At 48.3% G+C, this 21,450-nt stretch overlaps 1 protein-coding gene across 1 annotated transcript in view; it reads left to right on the top strand.

The window, feature by feature from the left end:
* Positions 1-21,450, top strand: part of LOC129693993 (adhesion G protein-coupled receptor E2-like) — a gene marked incomplete at its 5' end in the record, with an annotated part of 90,132 nt that overhangs the window by 3,770 nt on the left and 64,912 nt on the right. Inside the window, 2 exon segments of the mRNA XM_055630716.1 lie at positions 1,473-1,718; positions 9,592-9,744. Of these exon segments, the coding sequence (XP_055486691.1) occupies positions 1,473-1,718; positions 9,592-9,744 (399 nt within the window).

The following is a 21,450-nucleotide window of genomic DNA, read 5'->3' on the forward strand; positions in this document are numbered from 1 at the left end:
TGACGGCGGCCTGGCACTTCCTGACTTCAGGCGATACTATTGGGCTGCTAACTTGCAAAAACTCTGTTTTCTTTCTCTTTTTGCACCACCTATTGTACCTATGTATGGTATGATTGACTAGATAACCCATGACACAACGATTTTCATCGTATATCAGCACATGTGATATAGCTTATTAGTGACACAGTGGCGCGACTGATAGAGCTGCTGACTCACAGCGCCAGGAACCCGAGTTTGATTCTGGCCTCGGCCACTGTCTGCTAGTTGCTAACCATTTTAACTCCCCTTCCCATTTCCATACTGACCTGTCCTGGGCCTCCTCCATTGCCAGAGTGAGACCATGCGCAAACTGGAGGAATACCATCTCATATACACCTTTAACTTACCTTCCAATGGCAGGAACATTGTGTTCTCCAACATGAGGTAACTAATCCAAAAACAACCCGCGCTCCCTTTTTCTCCCCCTCTCCTCCCTGTGGCCAAGCCAGATTCTCGCCTATTTCTCCACCTCCATCGCCTTCCATCTATATATCTTTTTATGGATTTATCATTCGACCTTTTCTATCCTCATCTCACATTGTTTGTCTTTTCATGCCTGGCCTTTGTCCAATCACCTGCCAATCAGCCCCCTCCCCACTTGTGTCTACATATCACTTGCCAGGCTTTGTCCTGCCTCGAATTCTCTTCCAGCTTTCTATTTCTCTTGTGAAACATGAGGTAGTCTCGGAGGCACGAGAGATTGCAGATGCTGGGATCTGCGACAACAAAGGAGAGTTGTCAGTGGGTCAGGCAGCATCTCTGGTGGAAAATGGACAGGTTCTGACCTTCATGTGGGCAGAAAGAATACAAGGGAGATAGCCACTGAAAAGAGTGGGGGAGGGCTTGGGGCAAGTGTGGGAGTGATAGGTGGATACAGATGAGGAAGGGTTAATTAGCAGATGGAGTGAGGTGGGGAAGGGAAGGATGGAGATAGAGACAGGAAACGGGAGGTGATGTGAAAACAAGAAAAGGCTGCGGATTCAGGAATTTGGTAGGAAAGCAAGGTGAAGAGTGAATCAATATGGGAAGAGTAGTGGGGGGTGGGAACAACGGAGGGGGGAGGGGATCCACTGGGAGGGATGTGTGGCGATGGCCAGGTGGGGTAGGTGGGGGGGAGGAGTGAGGGCTATTGTGAGAAGCAGGGGTAGGCAAGACCCCTTGTAATGACATCACACACTTCACAAAAAGCAGAAAGAAGCTAAGTTTGCTGATGTAGATGTGGGAGTAACAGAGGAGCAGAGAGGCAGCGGCTTTGTCCGTTTAGGCCTGGGCTGAGGAAAGGTCCCGTTTGTTCAGTAGGTTGTGAGTCTTCCTGTTCCTCACTGTGGAGCCACAGTTGTTGAGGACACACCAGGCTGTCATTGTGAATGTTGATTGAATCAAGGGATGGTGGAGATGGAGGGACAGGTCACGATAGGACCAGGAATGATCAGCTGTGGAGGGTGAGGGCTGGCATGGGCAACAGACCACTCATCCCTTCTTGGTTTTTATTAAATCATGGATCTTTTTTCTCCTCCTCCATCCAGATGAGGATGAATGTAATGGAACCTCTGCACAAACGCTGTGTGGCAACAACGCTGATTGTCGCAACACAGTGGGAAGCTACTACTGTACCTGTAAGGCAGGATATTTCCACCCGAGCAAACAACGTAACTTCACAGACGGCAGAGGCTGCAAAGGTGGGTGGTGACACTCACATTTTTGTATTTAATACATTACTGTTTTGCCTCACTGGGGAGCTTGTGATTTGAACTTGGCATGAATGGGAAGAGGCATAGCAGCTGGTTTCAGGTACATGGAGGAGTATTGGAAAATCAACAGACAATAGACAATTGGTGCAGGAGTAAGCCATTCGGCCCTTCGAGCAAGCACCGCCATTTAATGTGATCATGGCTGATCATCCCCAATCAGTACCCCGTGCCTGCCTTCTCCCCATATCCCCTAACTCTGCTATCTTTAAGAGCCCTATCTAGCTCTCTCTTGAAAGTATCTAGAGAACCGGCCTCCACCGCCCTCTGAGGCAGAGAATCCACAGACTCACAACTCTCTGTGTGAAAAAGTGTTTCCTCGTCTCCGTTCTAAATGGTTTACCCCTTATTCTGAATCTGTGACCCCTGGTTCTGGACTCCCCCAACCTTGGGGCCATGTTTCCTGCCTCTAGGGTCTCCAAACCCTTAATAATCTTAAATGTTTCAATAAGATCCCATCTCATCCTTCTATACTCCAGAGTATACAAGTCCAGCCGCTCCATTCTCTGAGCATATGACAGTCCCGCCATCCCAGGAATTAATCTTGTTAACCTATGCTGAATAGCAAGAATGTCCTTCCTTAAATTAGGGGACCAAAACAGCACACAATTCTCACTAGAGCCCTATACAACTGCAGATGGACTTCTTTGCTCCTATACTCAACTCCTCTTGTTATAAAGGCAACATTCGGTTTCTGCACTGCCTGCTGTACCTGCATGCTTACTTTCATTGAATGATGAACAAGGACCTCCAGATCCTGTTGTACTTCCCATTTTTCCCAACTTGACACCATTTAGATAGTAATCTGCCTTCCAGTTTTTGCTACCAAAGTGGATCATCTCACATTATCCACATTAAACTGCATCTGCCATGCATCTGCCCACACAACCTGTAAAAGTCACCCTGCATTCTCATAGCATCCTCCTCACAAATCACACTGCCACCCAGCTTTCTGTCATCTGCAAATTTGCTAATGTTACTCATTAGCAATAGTAGTCATTGCCTCCCACTAGTCACTGTCTGCCATTCTGAAAGGGACCCGTTATCCCTAGCTTTGTTTCCTATCTGCCAACCAATTTTCTATCCATGTCAGCATTCTACCCCAAATACCTTGCGCCCTAATTTTGCCCACTAATCTCCTATGTGGGACCTTATCAAATGCTTTCTGAAAGTCCAGGTACACTGCATCCACAGGCTCTCCCTTGTCCATTTTCCCAGTTACATCCTCATAAATTCCAGAAAATTAGTCAAGCATGATTTCCCCTTCGTAAATCCATGCTGACTCGGACCGATCCTGTTACTGCTATCCAAATGTGCCGCTATTTCATCTTTTATAATTGACTCCAGCATCTTCCCCACCACCGGTGTCAGGCTAACCGGCCTATAATTCCCTGGTTTCTCTCTCCCGCCTTTCTTAAAGAATGGGATAACATTAGCTACCCTCTTATCCACAGGAACTGATCCTGAATCTATAAAACTCTGGAAAATCATCACCAATGCATTCACGATTTCTACAGCCACTTCCTTAAGTACCCTGGGATGCAGACCATCAGGCCCTGGGGATTTATCAGCCTTTAGTCCCATCAGTCTACCCAACACCATTTCCTGCATAATGTGGATTTTCTTCATTTCCTCTGTCACCCCAGATCCTCTGACCACTAGTATATCAGGAAGATTGTTTGTGTCCTCCTTAGTGAAGATGGATCCAAAGTACCTTTTCGACTCATCTGCCATTTCCTTGATCCCCATAATAAATTCACCTTTCTCGGTCTTCAAGGGTCCAACTTTGGTCTTAATTAATTTTTTCCTCATTACATACCTAAAGAAGCTTTTACTATCCTGCTTTTATATTCTTGGCTAGCTTACTTTCGTACCTCATCTTTTCTCCCTGTGTTGCCGTTTTAGTTCTCTTCTGTTGCTCTTTAGACATTACCCAATCCTATTTTATTTTTATACTGTCCCTGACATCCCTTGTCAGCCACGGTCGCCCATTACTCCTCTTGGAATCTTTCTTCCTCTTTAGAATGAACTGATCCTGCACCGTCTGTATTATTCCCAGAAATACCTGCCATTGTTGTTCCACTGTCATCCCTTCTCGAGTATTTTTCCAGTCAATTTGGCCAGCTTCTCCCTCATGGCTCCATAGCCCCCTTTATTCAACTGTAACACCGACACCTCTGATTTATTCTTCTCCCTCTTCAATTGTAGATTAAACATGACCATATTATGGTCACTACCTCCCAATGGCTCCTTAACCTCAAGTTCTGTAGATTGCTTTATGCATGCAACCAATAATATATAGGTTAGCATCACTAACCCCGCCTTACTGTATCATTTATATTAACACCTACTTCCTATGCTATGTAGTTTGGTAGCAGACAGGAGGCAGTGACTACTAACATGCTGTTAAGTCTGTATGTGGATTAAAGATGATCTTAAGTTACGTGTTGTGTAGATGCCATATTTACATGGTGTCAGAAGTGGGATGCTCGAGGTGCACGAGAGAGAGTATCCGCAATGTGCATGTCTGTACCCTTTTTGTAAACAAGGGTGAAGTCGAAATGTTGTAGCTGCATCATCATGGGTTGCAGGCGGGCTGGTGCAGCATGGATTGGTTTGTTCAGAATCGTCACTGGTGGTCTGTCTCAACCGTGAAAATGTTTCCGAAGATAAAGTCTTTGAATTTGGAGCAGGCAAAGACGACAGCCAGCAGCTCCTTCTCGATCTGTGCGTAGCGTTGTTCTGTGTCGGTCATGGTACGGGAGGCAAGGTACCATCAGCTGATGGTTGTAGGCAGGCTGCACCGAGCCCGAATCGCGAGGCATCACAGGTGATTGTCACTGGATGTTTCAAATTGAAGAATATTAGAGTTGGTGCACTGGTCAGCTTAGATTTTAAAGCGTCAAATGCTTGTTGAGATTGCTGGAATCAGGACCAAGCAATGAGTCAGTTGTCGCAGGGGCGAGCTTAATTCGCTGAGGTTTGGTATGAATTTTCCAAGATAGTTCACCATAGCCAGGATATCAGGTTGTCATTGTGAATGTTGATTGAATCAAGGGATGGTGGAGATGGAGGGACAGGTCACGATAGGACCAGGAATGATCAGCTGTGGAGTGTGAGGGCTGGCATGGGCAACAGACCACTCATCCCTTCTTGGTTTTTATTAAAGCACGGATCTTTTTTCTCCTCCTCCATCCAAATGAGGATAAATGTATGGGACCTTCTGCACAAACACTGTCTGGCAACAACACTGATTGTCACAACACAGTGGGAAGCTAGTACTGTACCTGTAAGGCTGGATATTTCCACCTGAGCAAACAACGTAACTTCACAGACAGCAGATGCTGCGAAGTTGGGTCCCCAATCAGTACCCCGTACCTGTCTTCTCCCCATATCCCCTGACTCCGCTATCTTTAAGAGCCCTATCTAGCTCTCTCTTGAAAGTATCCAGAGAACCGTCAGAAAATCCACAGACTCACAACTCTCTGTGAGAAAAAGTGTTTCTCGTCTCCGTCCTAAATGGTTTACCCCTTATTCTGAAACTGTGGCCCTTGTTTCTGGACTCCCCCACCATCGGGAATATTGTTTCCTGCCTCTAGCATGTCCAAACCCTTAATAATCTTATATGTTTCAACAAGATCCCCTCTCAACCTTCTAAACTACAGAGTATACAAACCCAGCCGCTCCATCCTCTCAGCATATGACAGTCCCGCCATCCCGGGAATTAACCTTGTTAACCTATGCTGAACTCCCTCAATAGCAAGAATGTCCTTCCTCAAATTAGGGGACCAAAACTGCACACAATACTCCAGGTGTGGTCTCACAAGGACCCTATACAACTGCAGAGGACCTCTTTGCTTCTATACTCAACTCCTCTTGTTATAAAGGCCAACATGCATTTCGCTTTCTTCACTGCCTGCTGTAGCTGCATGCTTACTTTCATTGAATGATGAACAAGGACCCCCAGATCCTGTTGTACTTCCCCTTTTCCCAACTTGACACCATTTACATAGTAATCTGCCTTCCTGTTTTTGCTACCAAAGTGGATAACCTAACATTTATCCACATTAAACTGCATCTGCCATGCATCTGCCCACACACTCAACCTGTCCAAGTCACCCTGCATTCTCATAACATCTTCCTCACAGTTCACACTGCCACCCAGCTTTCTGTCATCTGCAAATTTGCTAATGGTACTCCCACTAGTCACTGCCTCCACTGGTCACTGCCTACCATTCTGAAAGGGACCCGTTAACCCTACTCTTTGATTCCTGTCTGCCAACCAATTTTTTTATCCATGTCAGCATTCTACCCCCAATACCTTATGCCCTAATTTTGCCCACTAATCAAATTCAAGTTCAAGTAAGTTTATTGTCATGTGTCCCTGTAGAGGACAATGAAATTCTTGCTTTGCTTAAGCACACAGAAAAATAATAGGCATTTACTACAAAACAGATAAATGTGTCCATATACCATGATATAAATATATACGCACATGAATAAATAAACTGGTAAAGTGCAAATAACAGAAAGTGGTTATTAATAATCGGACTTTTGTCCGAGCCAGGTTTAATAGCCTGATGGCTGTGGGGAAGTAGCTATTCCTGAACCTGGTTGTTGCAGTCTTCAGGCTCCTGTACCTTCTACCTGAAGGTAGCAGGGAGATGAGTGTGTGGCCAGGATGGTGTGAGTCTTTGATGATACTGCCAGCCTTTTTGAGGCAGCGACTGCGATAAATCCCCTTGATGGAAGGAAGGTCAGAGCTGATGATGGACTGGGCAGTGTTTACTACTTTTTGTAGTCTTTTCCTCTCCAGGGTGCTCAAATTGCCGAAACAAGTCACGATGCAACCGGTCAGTATGCTCTCGACTCTGCACCTGTAGAAGTTAGAGAGAGTCTTCCTTAACAATCCGACTCTCCGTAATCTTCTCAGGAACTAGAGGCGCTGATGAGCTTTCTTGATAATTGCGTTAGTGTTCTCGGACCAGGAATGATCTTCAGAGATGTGCACGCCCAGGAATTTGAAATTCTTGACACTTTCAACCATAAATGGGGCAGTGGGTCCCCCTCCAATCCTTCCAAAGTCCACAATCAGTTCCTTTGTTTTGTTGGTGTTGAGGGCCAGGTTATTGCGCTGGCACCATATGGACAGTTGCTCGATCTCTCTTCTATATTCTGACTCATCCCCATCAGTGATACGCCCCACAGTAGTGGTGTCGTCAGCAAACTCGATGATGGAGTTCGCACTGTGGTTCGCTACGCAGTCATGGGTATAGAGTGAGTACAGCAGGGGGCTGAGCACGCAGCCTTGAGGTGCTCCCGTGCTGATTGTTATCGAGGCTGACACATTTCCACCACTACGAACAGACTGTGGTCTGTGGATGAGGAAGTCGAGGGTCCAGTTGCAGAGAGATGCGCAGAGACCCAGTTCTGCGAGTTTGGTAACCAGTTTGGAGGGGATGATTGTATTAAATGCCGAGCTGTAATCAATGAATAACAGCCTGACATATGAGTTTTTGTTGTCCAAGTGGTCCAGTGCGGACTGGAGGGCCAGCGAGATCGCATCCACCGTTGATCTGTTGTGGCGGTACACGGACTGCACTAATCTCCTATGTGGGACCTTATCAAATGCTTTCTGAAAGTCCAGGTCCACTATCCACTGGCTCTCCCTTGCACATCCTCAAAAATTCTAGAAGATTAGTCAAGCATGATTTCCCCTTCGTAAATCCGTGCTGACTCGGACCGATCCTGTTACTGCTATCGAAATGTGCCGCTATTTCATCTTTTATAATTGTCTCCAGCATCTTTCACACCACCGATGTCAGGCTAACTGGTCTATAATTCCCTGGTTTCCCTCTCCCGCCTTTCTTACAAAGTGGGATAACATTATCTACCCTCTTATCCACAGGAACTGATCCTGCATGTATAAAACTCTGGAAATTTATCACCAATGCATCCACGATTTCTAGAGTCACTTCATTAAGTACCCTGGGATGCAGAACATCAGGGACTGGGGATTTATCAGCCTTCGGTACCATCGGTCTACCCAATACCATTTCTAGTCAATTTGGCCAGCTTCTCCCTCATGGCTCCATAGCCCCCTTTATTCAACTGTTAAATTGAACAGTTTATCCACTCCTCTCCCTCTCCAATTGTAGATTCAACAACCATATTATGGCCACTACCTCCTAATGGCTCCTTAACCTCAAGTTCCTTTTTCAAATCTGGTTCATTACATAATACTAAATCCAGAATTGCCTTCTTCCTGATAGGCTCCAATACAAGCTACTCTAAGATTCCATCACAGAGGCACTCCACAAACTCCATTTCTTGGCGTTCAGATTTTCCCAGTCTACCTGCATGTTGAAATCTCCCATAACAAACGTAGCATTACCTTTACGACACACCAATTTTAACTCCTGGAGTTCAATTTTAACTTGGAGCCTCACACCTCTCCTTACATTGCTGCCGTATATCAATTACAGTCCCCCACCTTTTACCTACAAGATGATTCCAATTCAAAAGCTTAGATGACTCGGTTTTTCCACACAATCTTTCTGATATTTGAGCCGTCTACCCGTGTGAAATTAATAAGTTTCCCTCCGTCCACCTTGTTTGATCAGCGTGAACTTTTCTGACATATTTTATTACATTTGATAGCCCGTTGACTCTACCGTTCATAACATTGCTTTTACCCAACTGTGCCATGACTTGTGATTGACATCAGTTGCATAAAACAAACCAGTCAGAAAGGATATTATGGCAGGTATGTTCCAAGATTTCCATGTTCTTCAGCCAGCGTGGCTTTTTATGTGGGAAATGAATCTGAGTTTTTTCATGATGTCACAAAGAGGATTGATGGGGGTAGGGCAATGTTGTCTAAATGGGCTTTGGAAGGTCTTTGACAAGGTCCCTCATGGTAGACTAGTCAGAAATCCAAGGTGAGTTGGTGAATTGGATGTTGTTAGAAAGACCCTGCACATGTATAGGACAGGTTTGGAATCTGGCACAAAAAAGGAGAGTTGTCAGTGGGTCACGCAGCGTCTCTGGTGGAAAATGGACAGGTTCTGACCTTCATGAGGGCAGAAATAATAGAAGGGAGATAGCCACTGCAAAGAGTGGGGGAGGGCTTGAGACAAATGTGGCAAGTGATAGATGGATACAGATGAGGAAGGGTTAATTAGTAGATGGAGTGAGGTGGGGAAGGGAAGGATAGAGATAGAGACAGGGTGATGTGGAAACAAGAAAAGGCTGCGGATTCTAGAGATTTGAGAGGAAAGCAAGGTGAAGAGTGAATCAATATGGCAAGAGTAGTGGGGGATGGGAACAACGGGAGAGGGGAGGGGGTCCACTGGGAGGGATGTGTGGTGATGGCCAGGTGGGGTAGGTGGGGGGGGAGGAGTGAGGAGTATTGTGAGAAGCAGGGGTAGGCAAGACCCCTTGTAATGACATAACGCACTTCACATAAAGCAGAAAGAATCTAAGTTTGCTGCTGTAGATGTGGGAGTAACAGAGGAGCAGAGAGGCAGCGGCTTTGTCCGTTTAGGCCTGGGATGAGGAAATGTCCCTTTGCTCAGAAGGTTGTGAGTCTTCCTGTTCGTCATTGTGGAGCCACAGTTGAGGACACACCAGGCTGACATTGTGAATGTTGATTGAATCAAGGGATGGTGGAGATGGAGGGACAGGTCACGATAGGACCAGGAATGATCAGCTGTGGAGGGTGAGGGCTGGCATGGGCAACAGACCACTCATCCCTTCTTGGTTTTTATTAAAGCATGGATCTTTTTTCTCCTCCTCCATCCAGATGAGGATGAATGTAATGGAACTTTTACACAAACACCGTGTGGCAACAACACTGATTGTCACAACACAGAGGGAAGCTACTACTGTACCTGTAAGGCAGGATATTTCCACCCGAGCAAACAACGTAACTTCACAGACGGCAGAGGCTGCGAAGGTGGGTGGTGACACTCACATTTTTGTATTTAATACTTTACTGTTTTGCCTCACTGGGGAGCTTGTGCTTTGAACTTGGCATGAATGGGAAGAGGCATAGCAGCTGGTTTCAGGTACATGGAGGAGTATTGGAAAATCAACAGACAATAGACAATTGGTGCAGGAGTAAGCCATTCGGCCCTTCGAGCAAGCACCGCCATTTAATGTGATCATGGCTGATCATCCCCAATCAGTACCCCGTGCCTGCCTTCTCCCCATATTCCCTGACTCCGCTATCTTTAAGAGCCCTATCTAGCTCCCTCTTGAAAGTATCTAGAGAACCGGCCTACACCGTACTCTGAGGCAGAGAATCCACAGACTCACAACTCTCTGTGAGAAAAAGTGTTTCCTCGTTTTCTGAAACTGTGGCCCCTGGTTCTGGACTCCCCCAACATGGGGAACATGTTTCCTGCCCCTAGCGTGTCCAAACCCTAAATAATCTTATATGTTTCAATAAGATTCCCTCTCATCCTTGTAAACTCCAGAGTATACAAGCCCAGCCGCTCCATTCTCTCAGCATATGACAGTCCCGCCATCCCAGGAATTAACCTTGTAAACCTACTTCCCTCAATAGCAAGAATGTCCTTCCACAAATTATGGGACCAAAACTGCACACAATACTCCAGGTGTGGTCTCACTAGGGCCCTACACAACTGCAGAAGGACCTCTTTGCTCCTATACTCAACTCCTCTTGTTATAAAGGCCAACATGCTATTCGCTGTCTTCACTGCCTGTTGTACCTGCATGCTTACTTTCGCGACGCCATCTTGGCCACGAGGAGCGCCTCCAGTACTCACCTGAACACCGCCTTTACCGACCTCCACGTCGATGCTGCGCCCACCTTCACCTGCCTACCGATGACGCCCAGCCTCGCCGCTTCAACGGTAACTCGGACTTTCTCCCCGTCGCTGATTCCTCTGACCACCGCCGCCCCCCGGGACCGCCTAACCTCATCGCCGCACCGGGCCCATCCGACATCGCTGTCGCACTGAGCCCGCCGAACATCACAGCCGCAACCGGCCGTCTTAACATCGCCGTCGCACTGGGTCCATCCAGCATCGCTGCTGCACCGGGCCCACTGAACATTGCTGTTGCACTGGGCCCGCCTAATATTGCCGTCGCACCCGGCCTATCCAACATCGCCACCGGACCCAACCTACTGGGCATCGCCGCCGGACCGGGGCTCCCCAAACATGGCGGCCGCACCGCACCCTACCCATCTCATTGCCTTACCGGGCTAGCCGCACCGCCCCAACGACCATCCGCACACCGGGACCTCCCACGCATCGCCCGCGGACCCCGACTCAACTGCCCATGGACTCCCACCATCGGGTCCGCCGACCCTCACCACTGCACCTCCCTCCAGCAGCCCACAGCAGTCGCCTTGCCTGGAGCCTGGACTCTGCACTGGGCCTGCAGCCTCCACTCTGCTAACTCCCACTCTTCTGGGTTTGACTGCACTGGGTCCTAGTGCCAGTCTGCCCAGCCTGGTTAACCTCAGTGGCAGATCCACTGAGTCTTCCCCATCCCCCTTTAAGTATGTGACCCCACCCACACTACAAACCTCTCACCCCCCACCCCCTGACCACCCACCACCCCCCCACCACACATCGCCTCGTCCCCAGTCCACACACCTGCCTTCCACCGACCCCAACCCCCATCCCTGCCGGGTGTTCACCATCCCCCCCGACCTCCCCCTCTCCAACACCGAACGGTCTGTCCTCAACAGAGGTCTTACCTTTGTCCCCCTCCGTCCCCACCTCAATGAATTCCGCGCCCACCACGACTTGGGTCTCTTCTACCGTCGCCTCCGTCTCACAGCGTTCTTCCACGGGAAGGAGTCCTCGCCGCCCATTGATGACCCCTTTTCACGCCTCCAACGCACCCCCTCCTCGTGGAACCCCCCTCGAGGCCCTCCGGCTTGAGAACTCTTCATCCAAAACTGCCGTTGCGACATCAACCACTTCAACTTCTCCACTCCCCTGTCTCACTCCAATCTCTCCCCCCCTGAACGTACTGCCATCGACTCACTCCGCACCAACCCAGATTGGGTTATCAAACCCGCCAACAAGGGAGGTGCCTTGGTAGTCTGGCGCGCCGATCTCTACAAAGCTGAGGCCACGCGCCAACTGTCGGACACCACCTCCTACTTACCTCTGGACCATGACCCCACTGACGAGCACCAGGCCACTATCTCTAGCACCATCCCCGACTTCATCAACTCCCACGCCCGACCGAGCCTCCAACCTCATTGTTCCCCAGCCCCGCACGGCCCGTTTTACCTTCTCCCCAAAATCCACAAACCTGACTGTCCCGGTAGACCCATTGTCTCTGCTTGTTCGTGTCCCACCGAACTCATTTCCACATACCTTGACTCCATCCTATCCCCCTTGGTTAAATCCCTCCCCACCTGTGTTCAAGACACCTCAGACACTCTCCGTCATATCCACGCATACCATTCTCTAGGCCCTCACCCCCTCATCTTCACCATGGACGTCCAGTCACTCTACACCTCCATTCCCCACCAGGATGGTCTCAAAGCCCTCCGGTTCTTCCTCAACCAGAGAAGCAACCTATACCCGGCCACTGACACTCTCCTCCGCCTAGCGGAGTTGGTCCTCACCCTCAACAACTTTACGTTTGACTCCTCCCATTTCCTCCAAACACAAGGCGTAGCTATGGGCACCCGCATGGGCCCCAGCCAGGCCTGCCTCTTTGTCGGTTACTTCGAACAATCCTTGTTCAATACGTACCAGGGCCCCATCCCCAACCTCTACCTCCGCTACATCGACGACTGCTTTGGTGCCACCTCCTGCACACACACACAACTGACTGACTTCATCCACTTCACCACTAACTTCCATCCGGCACTCCAATACACCTGGACCATTTCCGACACTTCCCTAACATTCATTGACCTCACTATCTCAATTGCAGGTGATAGACTTCTGACCGACATCCACTATAAACCTACTGACTCCCATGGCTATCTGGACTACTCTTCTTCCCACACTGCTTCCTGTAAGGACTCATAGAAACATAGAAACATAGAAATTAGGTGCAGGAGTAGGCCATTCGGCCCTTCGAGCCTGCACCGCCATTCAATATGATCATGGCTGATCATCCAACTCAGTATCCCGTACCTGCCTTCTCTCCATACCCCCTGATCCCCTTAGCCACAAGGGCCACATCTAACTCCCTCTTAAATATAGCCAATGAACTGGCCTCAACTACCCTCTGTGGCAGAGAGTTCCAGAGATTCACCACTCTCTGCGTGAAAAAAGTTATTCTCATCTCGGTTTTAAAGGATTTCCCCTTTATCCTTAAGGGGACTCCATCCCCTACTCCCAATTCCTCCATCTACGCCGCATCTGCTCCCAGGATGAGGCGTTCCACACCAGGGCATCTGAAATGTCTTCATTCTTCAGGGAACGGGGGTTCCCCTCCTCCACCATAGATGAAGCTCGCACCAGTGTCTCTTCCATACCCCGCAACACTGCTCTCTCTCCCCATCCCCCCACTCATAACAAGGGCAGAGTTCCCCTAGTCCTCACCTTTCACCCCACCAGCCATCACATACAACAAGTAATCCTCCGTCAGTTTCGCCACCTCCAGCGTGACCCCACCACTCGCCACATCTTCCCATCTCCCCCCATGTCTGCCTTCCGCAAAGACCGCGCCCTCCGTAACTCTTGTCAATTCTTCCCTTCCCTCCCGTACCACCCCCTCCCCGGGCGCTTTCCATTGCAACCGCAAGAGATGCAACACTTGTCCCTTTACCTTCCCCCTCGACTCTATTCAAGGACCCAAGCAGTCGTTCCAGGTGCGACAGAGGTTCACTTGCATCTCCTCCAACCTCAGCTACTGCATCCACTGCTCTAGATGTCAGCAGATCTATATCGGTGAGACCAAGCGGAGGCTGAGCGATCGTTTCGCCGAAACACCTCCTCTCGGTCCGCAATAACCAACGATCTCCCGGTGGCTCAGCACTTCAACTCCCCCTCCCACTCCGAATCCGACCTCTCTGTCCTGTGTCTCCTCCATGGCCAGAGCGAGCAACACCGGAAATTGGAGGAACAGCACCTCATATTCCGCTTGGGGAGTCTGCATCCTGGGGGCATGAACATTGAATTCTCCCAATTTTGTTAGTCCTTGCTGTCTCCTCCCCCTCCTCAGCCCTCTGGCTCTCTCCTCCCATCCCTCAGCCTTCGGGGTCCTCCTCCTCCTTTTTCCTTTCTTCTCCCTGCCCCCCACCCCCCATCAGTCTGAAGAAGGGTTTCAGCCCGAAACATTGCCTATTTCCTTCGCTCCATAGATGCTGCTGCACCCGCTGAGTTTCTCCAGCATTTTTGTGTACTTTCATTGACTGATGAACAAGGACCCCCAGATCCTGTTGTACATCCCCTTTTCCCAACTTGACACCATTTACATAGTAATCTGCCTTCCTGTTTTTGCTACCAAAGTGGATAACCTCACATTTATCCTCATTAAACTGCATCTACCCACACACTCAACCTGTCCAAGTCACCCTGCATTCTCATAGCATCCTCCTCACAGTTCACACTGCCACTCAGCTTTGTGTCATCTGCAAATTTGTTAATGTTACTCCCACTAGTCACTGCCTCCCACTAGTCGTTGCCTGCCATTCTGAAAGGGACCAGTTAACCCTACTCTTTGTTTCCTGTCTGCCAACCAATTTTCTTTCCATGTCATCATTTTACCACCAATAACATGCCCTAATGTTGCCCACTAATCTCCTATGTGGGACCTTATCAAATGCTTTCTGAAAGTCCAGGTACACTGCATCCACAGGTGATTGTCACTGGACGTTTCAAAGTGAAGAATATTACAGTTGGTGCACTGGTCAGCTTAGATTTTAAAGCGTTAAATGCTTGTTGAGATTGCTGGAATCAGGACCAAGCAATGAGAGTTGTCGCAGGGGCGAGCTTAATTCGCTGAGGTTTGGTATGAATTTTCCAAGATAGTTCACCATACCCAGGAAACGCTGCAGGCCGAGCACGTCGGTGGGGGCCGGCATCTCAGTGATGGCAGCAGCTTTCTGTGGATCGGGCTTGAGGCGGTCGGGAGTGAATACGTGCCCGACGTAGGTGACCTCTGAAACCCTGAACTTGCACTTGTTAGGGTTGAGCTTGAGGTTGATCTGACGTGCCCGCTCCATGACACGCCTTAGGTTTTGGTCGTGCTCTGTCGCATGTTTGCCATACACCAGGATATCGTCAACAATGATAGCGCACTTTAGGCCTGCGAACAGCTGTTCCATGCTTCTCTGGAAAACCTCACTGGCAGAGTTGATACCGAATGGCATTCTCAGATCCTTCCCCCTTAAAGAGATGAACTGGTCATACAGGATGATGTTATAGTCAAGGGCGACAAAGTCATGATCCCCTCATCATTGCATGATAAATACTACAATGAGGCGCACAACGGTCACCCGGGAGTCGATGCTACACTGATCCATGCACAGAACCTGTTCTACTGGCCTGAGATGGCCAAATACATACGGGACCGTATATCCTCTTGCCCCACCTACAACAGTCTTGCACCACACCAGCAGAGGCAGCCCCAACTGCAACAACCTCCACCAGCCCTGGCCTGGACGTCGGTGGCGGCAGACATCTTCGAATGGTAAGCACTACCTCGTCCTTGTCGACTCGTTTTCAAACTGGTTTGAACTCGACCTCCTGACCTCCATCACATCTGAGATGGTCATCCATAAATTAAAGAAACACTTCTCCACATTCGGCTCACCCGTCCGTTTGCAGACCGACAACGGAAGACAGTTTACCAGCCACGAGTTCAAGCTCTCTGCTAACCGATGGAATTTCCACCATGTCACGAGCAGCCCTGAGTACCCACAGAGTAACGGACTTGCCGAACGGCTGTCAGAAGCGCTAAACAACAGATGGAAAGATCGCGCCTGGCCAATTCAGATTTTTACCTTGTGGACTATGAGGGAAGAGTCTACCGCAGAAGGCGTCAACATTTGCTTGCTGTGCGCGAACCCCGTCTGCCACCAGCCGGACCCTATGCTCCACCGCTTTAGTTCCAGCCGTTCACTGCCGAACATTCTACTGATCCCCGCATGACCCACACTCCTCGCATGTTCCATACTCCTCCACAAGGCACGGCCGTGACTAACCGCGGGATTATCCCTCCTGCACACTTCCTCTTTCAGCCACCACGTCTCACTCGCGGCTTTCTCGATTCCGGGTTCACCCACTCTCTCTAATCTTTCCGGTGAAGGAAGGGAGGATTTGTCCGTACGCTTTCGGGCCGCATCAGTAGACCGCCTGATAGATATGGAGAATTTGTTTAACTTTAATGGCATGGGTGCTCACTATACTTACTCTTTAAGGGGGAAGGATGTAGATTGGTTTATGCATGCAACCAATCATATATAGGTTAGCATCACTAACCCCGCCTTACTGTATCTTTTATATTAACACCTACTTCCTATGCTACGCAGTTCGGTAGCAGACAGGAGGCAGTGACTACTAACATGCTGTTAAGTCTGTTTGTGGATTAAAGATGATCTTTAGTTGCGTGTTGTGTAGATGTCATATTTACAAGTTCCTTTATCAAATCCGGTTCATTACATAATACTAAATCCAGAATTGCCTTCTCCCTGGTAGGCTCCAATACAAGCTGCTCTAAGAATCCATCACAGAGGCACTCCACAAACTCCCTTTCTTGGGGTCCAGTACCAACCTGATTTTCCCAGTCTACCTGCATGTTGAAATAGTAAGATTAAACGAGAACTGACCAGTTTGAAGTTTGATCTTTATTTTATGAGGAGTTACGATGAGCGATTACGTGGAGAAGGCCATCAACCCGAATGCGCGTCAATCTTCAAAGCAGTGGTGTGAAATCACAGATAACAGTTGTTGAACTAAAATAGTAAGATTAGAGCTGACTAGAACTTCCAGAAAAGATCTTTATGTTACGAGGGTCGGGAGTGGAGGGCACGTAATCGCTCATCGTAACTCCTCATAAAATAAAGATCAAATTTCAAACTGGTATGTTCTCGTTTAATCTTACTATCTTACTTCGGAGTCACGTGAGTGACCACGTAAAGATTTTGAAGCTCTGATTTCATGCCGTGGAAAACTGAGTCCACACAAGCACAGCTGCATCAGTTGACCACACATAAGGGAAATATTCATGATGCATACAGACATGACACAGATCTAAAAACATGCTGATGCTGATAAATGAATAAATAATAATAGTAGTAACCCCTCTCATCCGAGGGGAAACTATAAATAGAATCTAAAATAGAGTTGGCAAATACTCCTGGTCTGGCAAACGGGTTAAAAGATAATGTTGGAACTCATTCGATAGACCATCCTGCAGTTGGCAGGATGTGGTCCAGAGGACCATACATAACCCTTGCTGCTGATGTTGTAGCAGCCCTGGTTGGAGTGAGATTAAAAAATAGTATCTACTCCTGTATAAGCCAAACCCCCGTTTTAACCACCTGGAGATGGTCTGAACTGATATCTTCTTATGAGGTTTTTGTACCTAACGAACATAGCTATTGTCAGAGTCTCTAAGGCTCTAGATGACCTTGACGTAATGTTGTAAATGTGTGACCACTCATAACCGAAGTTGCATGGGGTTTACCATGATAATTAGTTTGAGACCAGATACCCCTGGGCTGCCCTGCTAACTAAATCGTAAACATGAATTATCATATAGAGCAGGTGTGTTAAAGATATCCTTAAACTGGGTATCAGAGGGTGAGACCCGACAGAGCGGGTCCCGCTCGCTGCAGCAATATGATGAGAAGCACGTTGGGCCCAGTTAATGGGACTATAACTTAATTTATTGTCAAGGACCCATTTGAAAATGAAATCTAAGACATCAGTGTCCATGCCGTATTAATATGTAACATAGCATTTAAACAGAAACGGTACCCATCTCCTGAAGAGGAAATGTACTGCTATTTTTGGTGCTATCCCTGCACTCTGCAGTGAGCACAAACATTGATTGGTCTGACACCCCGAGCCGCAGGAGCTGTCTTCTCAGATTCTGTAAGGCAATTAATTGATTAATCACACAGAGGCTGGTTCCCCGAGTCCCAGGCTGAACCAGCAAAGTTTTATGTTTAGAAACCCCATATAAGGTTCTACTATAATTCCCAACATTTGCGGGAACTATGGGCACATAGGCCAGTCAGACAGTACGAAAACCCTGAAGCAGGATCTTGCTGAACTATTGCAAGACCCTCACTGATGAGGCCAAATGGAGCAAAGACACAAAAGAAAATTCCTCCCCCGTGTAACGAGAATGTATCTCTCGCCACTCTGTTGCCACATGACTTTACAAACTGGTGAATGAGCCTGGATGCAAACATATCAATATTCGGTGTTCCATCGAGCCATAATGTCATAAAATACACAGTGATCGAACATCCATTCTGTGTTGTCATTGATTTTACGTGATGATACACCAGCGCCAAATAAGGTTAGGTAAATTATGACAGGATACTTTGACTTGATTGCACCCATGTGATCAACATAAGCTACCACCACAGTGTATCAACCTGGAACTGAGCATGCAGATCATGCAGATCCGCACAACCCTTTAACCCATAGTATGCACCTAGTGTCTATAGGTAGTTGATACCAATAACTGAAGAATTGGTGATTCATGCAAACCCCATCCGCCTCCGTAACTAGAGAAGGCATTCTTAATTTTCCATCTCAGAGCACTAGCATCAATCTGAAATACAACTGAAGATTTATTGACAAAAACTACTGGAGCAATGCTGAATATTGTTCGTCCACCATTGTGACTTTGGTGGCTTCAGCTGGTAATAGCATAGGTCCATTAACAATGACGTATATGGCCATTGAGAGATTACTACTTGCACGTTGTAGGTTCTGATAATGAAAAAAGGCACAATTGCACAGCTGAAACACAGCTGTTATATTGCCAATTACACTTTATGAATAGAAGACTGCTTGATAATAAGGTTGTTACAGGCTTCTATTGATTCCAAACTCTTGCCCCAGAGCAGAGTCACAGATAAATTAATAGTTAAAGGTAAAACCGAATAATCAATAACTGTGGTTGGTATCAACTTAATTTTAACTGGAAGGATGAGGAACCTCACTCTCAAATATAGTTGCGGCTGAAAACAGTAGATTTTAGCAAAACACAGATTTAGAATATCATCCAGATAAGCCATAACACATGTTTTTGAGCTCTGAGCAGTCCCAGCACTGATTTAGTAATTTAGTAGATGACTTGGGTTCCCTGTGAATGGGACCTGTATAGTATGCATCTTTGAAATCGATGCGTCCTAAAGAAATCCGTTTGTTAGACAGTAACAAAGTTCCATATACTGAAAATCTATGTTGCAAATACGAGTTAAATCAATTATGAACCGACTTCCTCCATCCTTCACAATGAACAGGCCTCGTCTGCCATAATTCCGTGCCTGCCTTAAATGACAACTCTGGCCAGATACCCGAGCCTGTCTCGAAAGGTGATCCTGGCCATAATACTGAGCCTGTCTCAAAAGACACCTCTGGCCATAATACTGAGCCTGCCTTGAAAGGGTATTCCGGCCGTAATACTGAGCCTGCCTCGCAAGCCAACTCTGGCCCCAATTCCAAGCCAAGCTTGGTACCCTTATACTGTGCAATAATAACCCAGTCTGCTGCTATCATTATCATTTGTACGAAAACAATTGTAAATATTACCAACTTGTAAATGATCCACTACCTCATATTTCTGAAGAAACCAGACCCACCTACCTCCATGGTTACCGGTGGTCTATGGTAAGCCCAACGGCCCCTGACGTGGGTTCTATTCCCGTCTTGGTTGGAGAGTAGGAAAATGGTAGTGTATGTGGATTCCATTTTTTCTGAGCCCGGCTTGGACCTTGGCCTGAAAGGCCTCTGCGCAGCTTTCAAGCTGCCGCTAGCTTTTGCTTCCTCATCCAGGTATACCTGTTGGATAGGTCTTACCTGAAGAGGAGATTCGGCGGCTGGTTTCATTTCTTCCAATGTCACCCCTGATAGTGCTGTTCACTGCCGGCACTTGTGGCATGAGGGGAACTCTGACCCCTTCTGGGTTTTCTGCCCACGGCAGTAACCCTATCATTTGCGAGTATTTCCTTGGAGCCATATGCATGTGCTGCAGTATGTTCCATGGACATACTTTGAATTTGAAGTCAGTTACACACTGACCATTCGTAGGCAACCCTGAGAACAGGTGCTACCGCAGGCCCCTGAGGATACCTGCGCTGTCATGGCCCCTCCTTCGGACCTATATCAGGTTATTTCCCCCCCCCCGAGTCAGACTGAAACTGACCCTGAATGCTCCCCTCCTCAGAGAGGGAGACATTGTGCAGCCCTGAAACAGGTGCTGCTGCCTGCGGGTTCTCCATAATCCCTCCTTTGTAGTATATCATTCTGAAGCACCCCTCCATCAGGTGCTCCATGTGTTAAGGCATCCGCAGACACTACCCATAGAAGGAGGGGAAACCCTCCTGGCCTGACTCCCCTGAGTCCCAAGGCCTGACCGACTTCCCTGTGGTTTGACCCCGTCCCTGGGTATCCATTGCGGTCTGGGAGCCGCTAACCGCACTGTCAGTGACTCGGGTGGCGAGACCGGCTGACTGCTGGTCTTACCCCTTTTTCTGGGGGAACCATAGTGGTCTGGGAGCTGATGACCCCATTGTCTGTGACCAGGGTAGTGAGCAACTTCCCTTGGTCCAGCCCCCTTACTTAGGAAAGCACCGCTCGCACTTCCCCCTTCCCCCCCCCCCCCCCCGGGTGTCGCTGACCCCCTTGTCAGCGACTGGGGTAGTGAGACCAACTTCCCCTTGGTCTTGTCCCCCCTCCCCCCGGGAGTGTCGCTGACCTCCTTGCCAGCGACTGGGGTAGCGAGATCAACTTTGCTTGGTCTACCCCCTTTCTTGGGGAAACCACCACTCGCAGTCCCCTCCTGGGTGTCGCTGACCTCCTTGTCAGCAACTAGGGAAACAAACCCGACAGCCGCCGGCTACCCACTTCCGCGGTCCGGACCGGGATTCCCCACGGTCCATAACCGGTTTCCCCGCGGCCCGTCCGACTTCGCCCCGAATCCAGCAGGCAAGCTCTGCAATGAGCTTCCTGCAACACAAAACACAAAACCTAGAAATTAAATTTTAAACTTACCTGTAGGTTTAAACTTACCGCTGGCAGGAGCAGCGCACCTGCCAGTCAGCCATTGCGCAATGCGCCAGACATAATGACGCGCATACGGGTTGACGGCCTTCTCCACGTAGTCACTCACGTGACTCCGAAGTAAAATCTTTCATAACAAACAGCATTACCTTTACTACATGCCAATTTTAACTCCTGATTCAACTTGGAGCTTCCCACCTCTCCTTACATTGCTGCCATATATCAATTACATTCCCCCACCTTTTACCTATAAGATGATTCCAATTCAAAAGCTTAGATGACTGGGTTTTTCCTCATGTTAGAAACATAGAAACATGAGGAGTAGGTGCAGGAGTAGGCCATTCGGCCCTTTGAGCTTACACCGCCAGTCAATATGGTCATGGCTGATCATCCAACTCAGTATCCTGTATCTGCCTTCTCTCCATACTCCCTGATCCCTTTAGCAACAAGGGCCACATCTAACTCCC

The sequence above is a fragment of the Leucoraja erinacea genome, unplaced genomic scaffold (assembly GCF_028641065.1).
Source record: "Leucoraja erinacea ecotype New England unplaced genomic scaffold, Leri_hhj_1 Leri_519S, whole genome shotgun sequence".
Classification (NCBI taxonomy): domain Eukaryota; kingdom Metazoa; phylum Chordata; class Chondrichthyes; order Rajiformes; family Rajidae; genus Leucoraja; species Leucoraja erinaceus.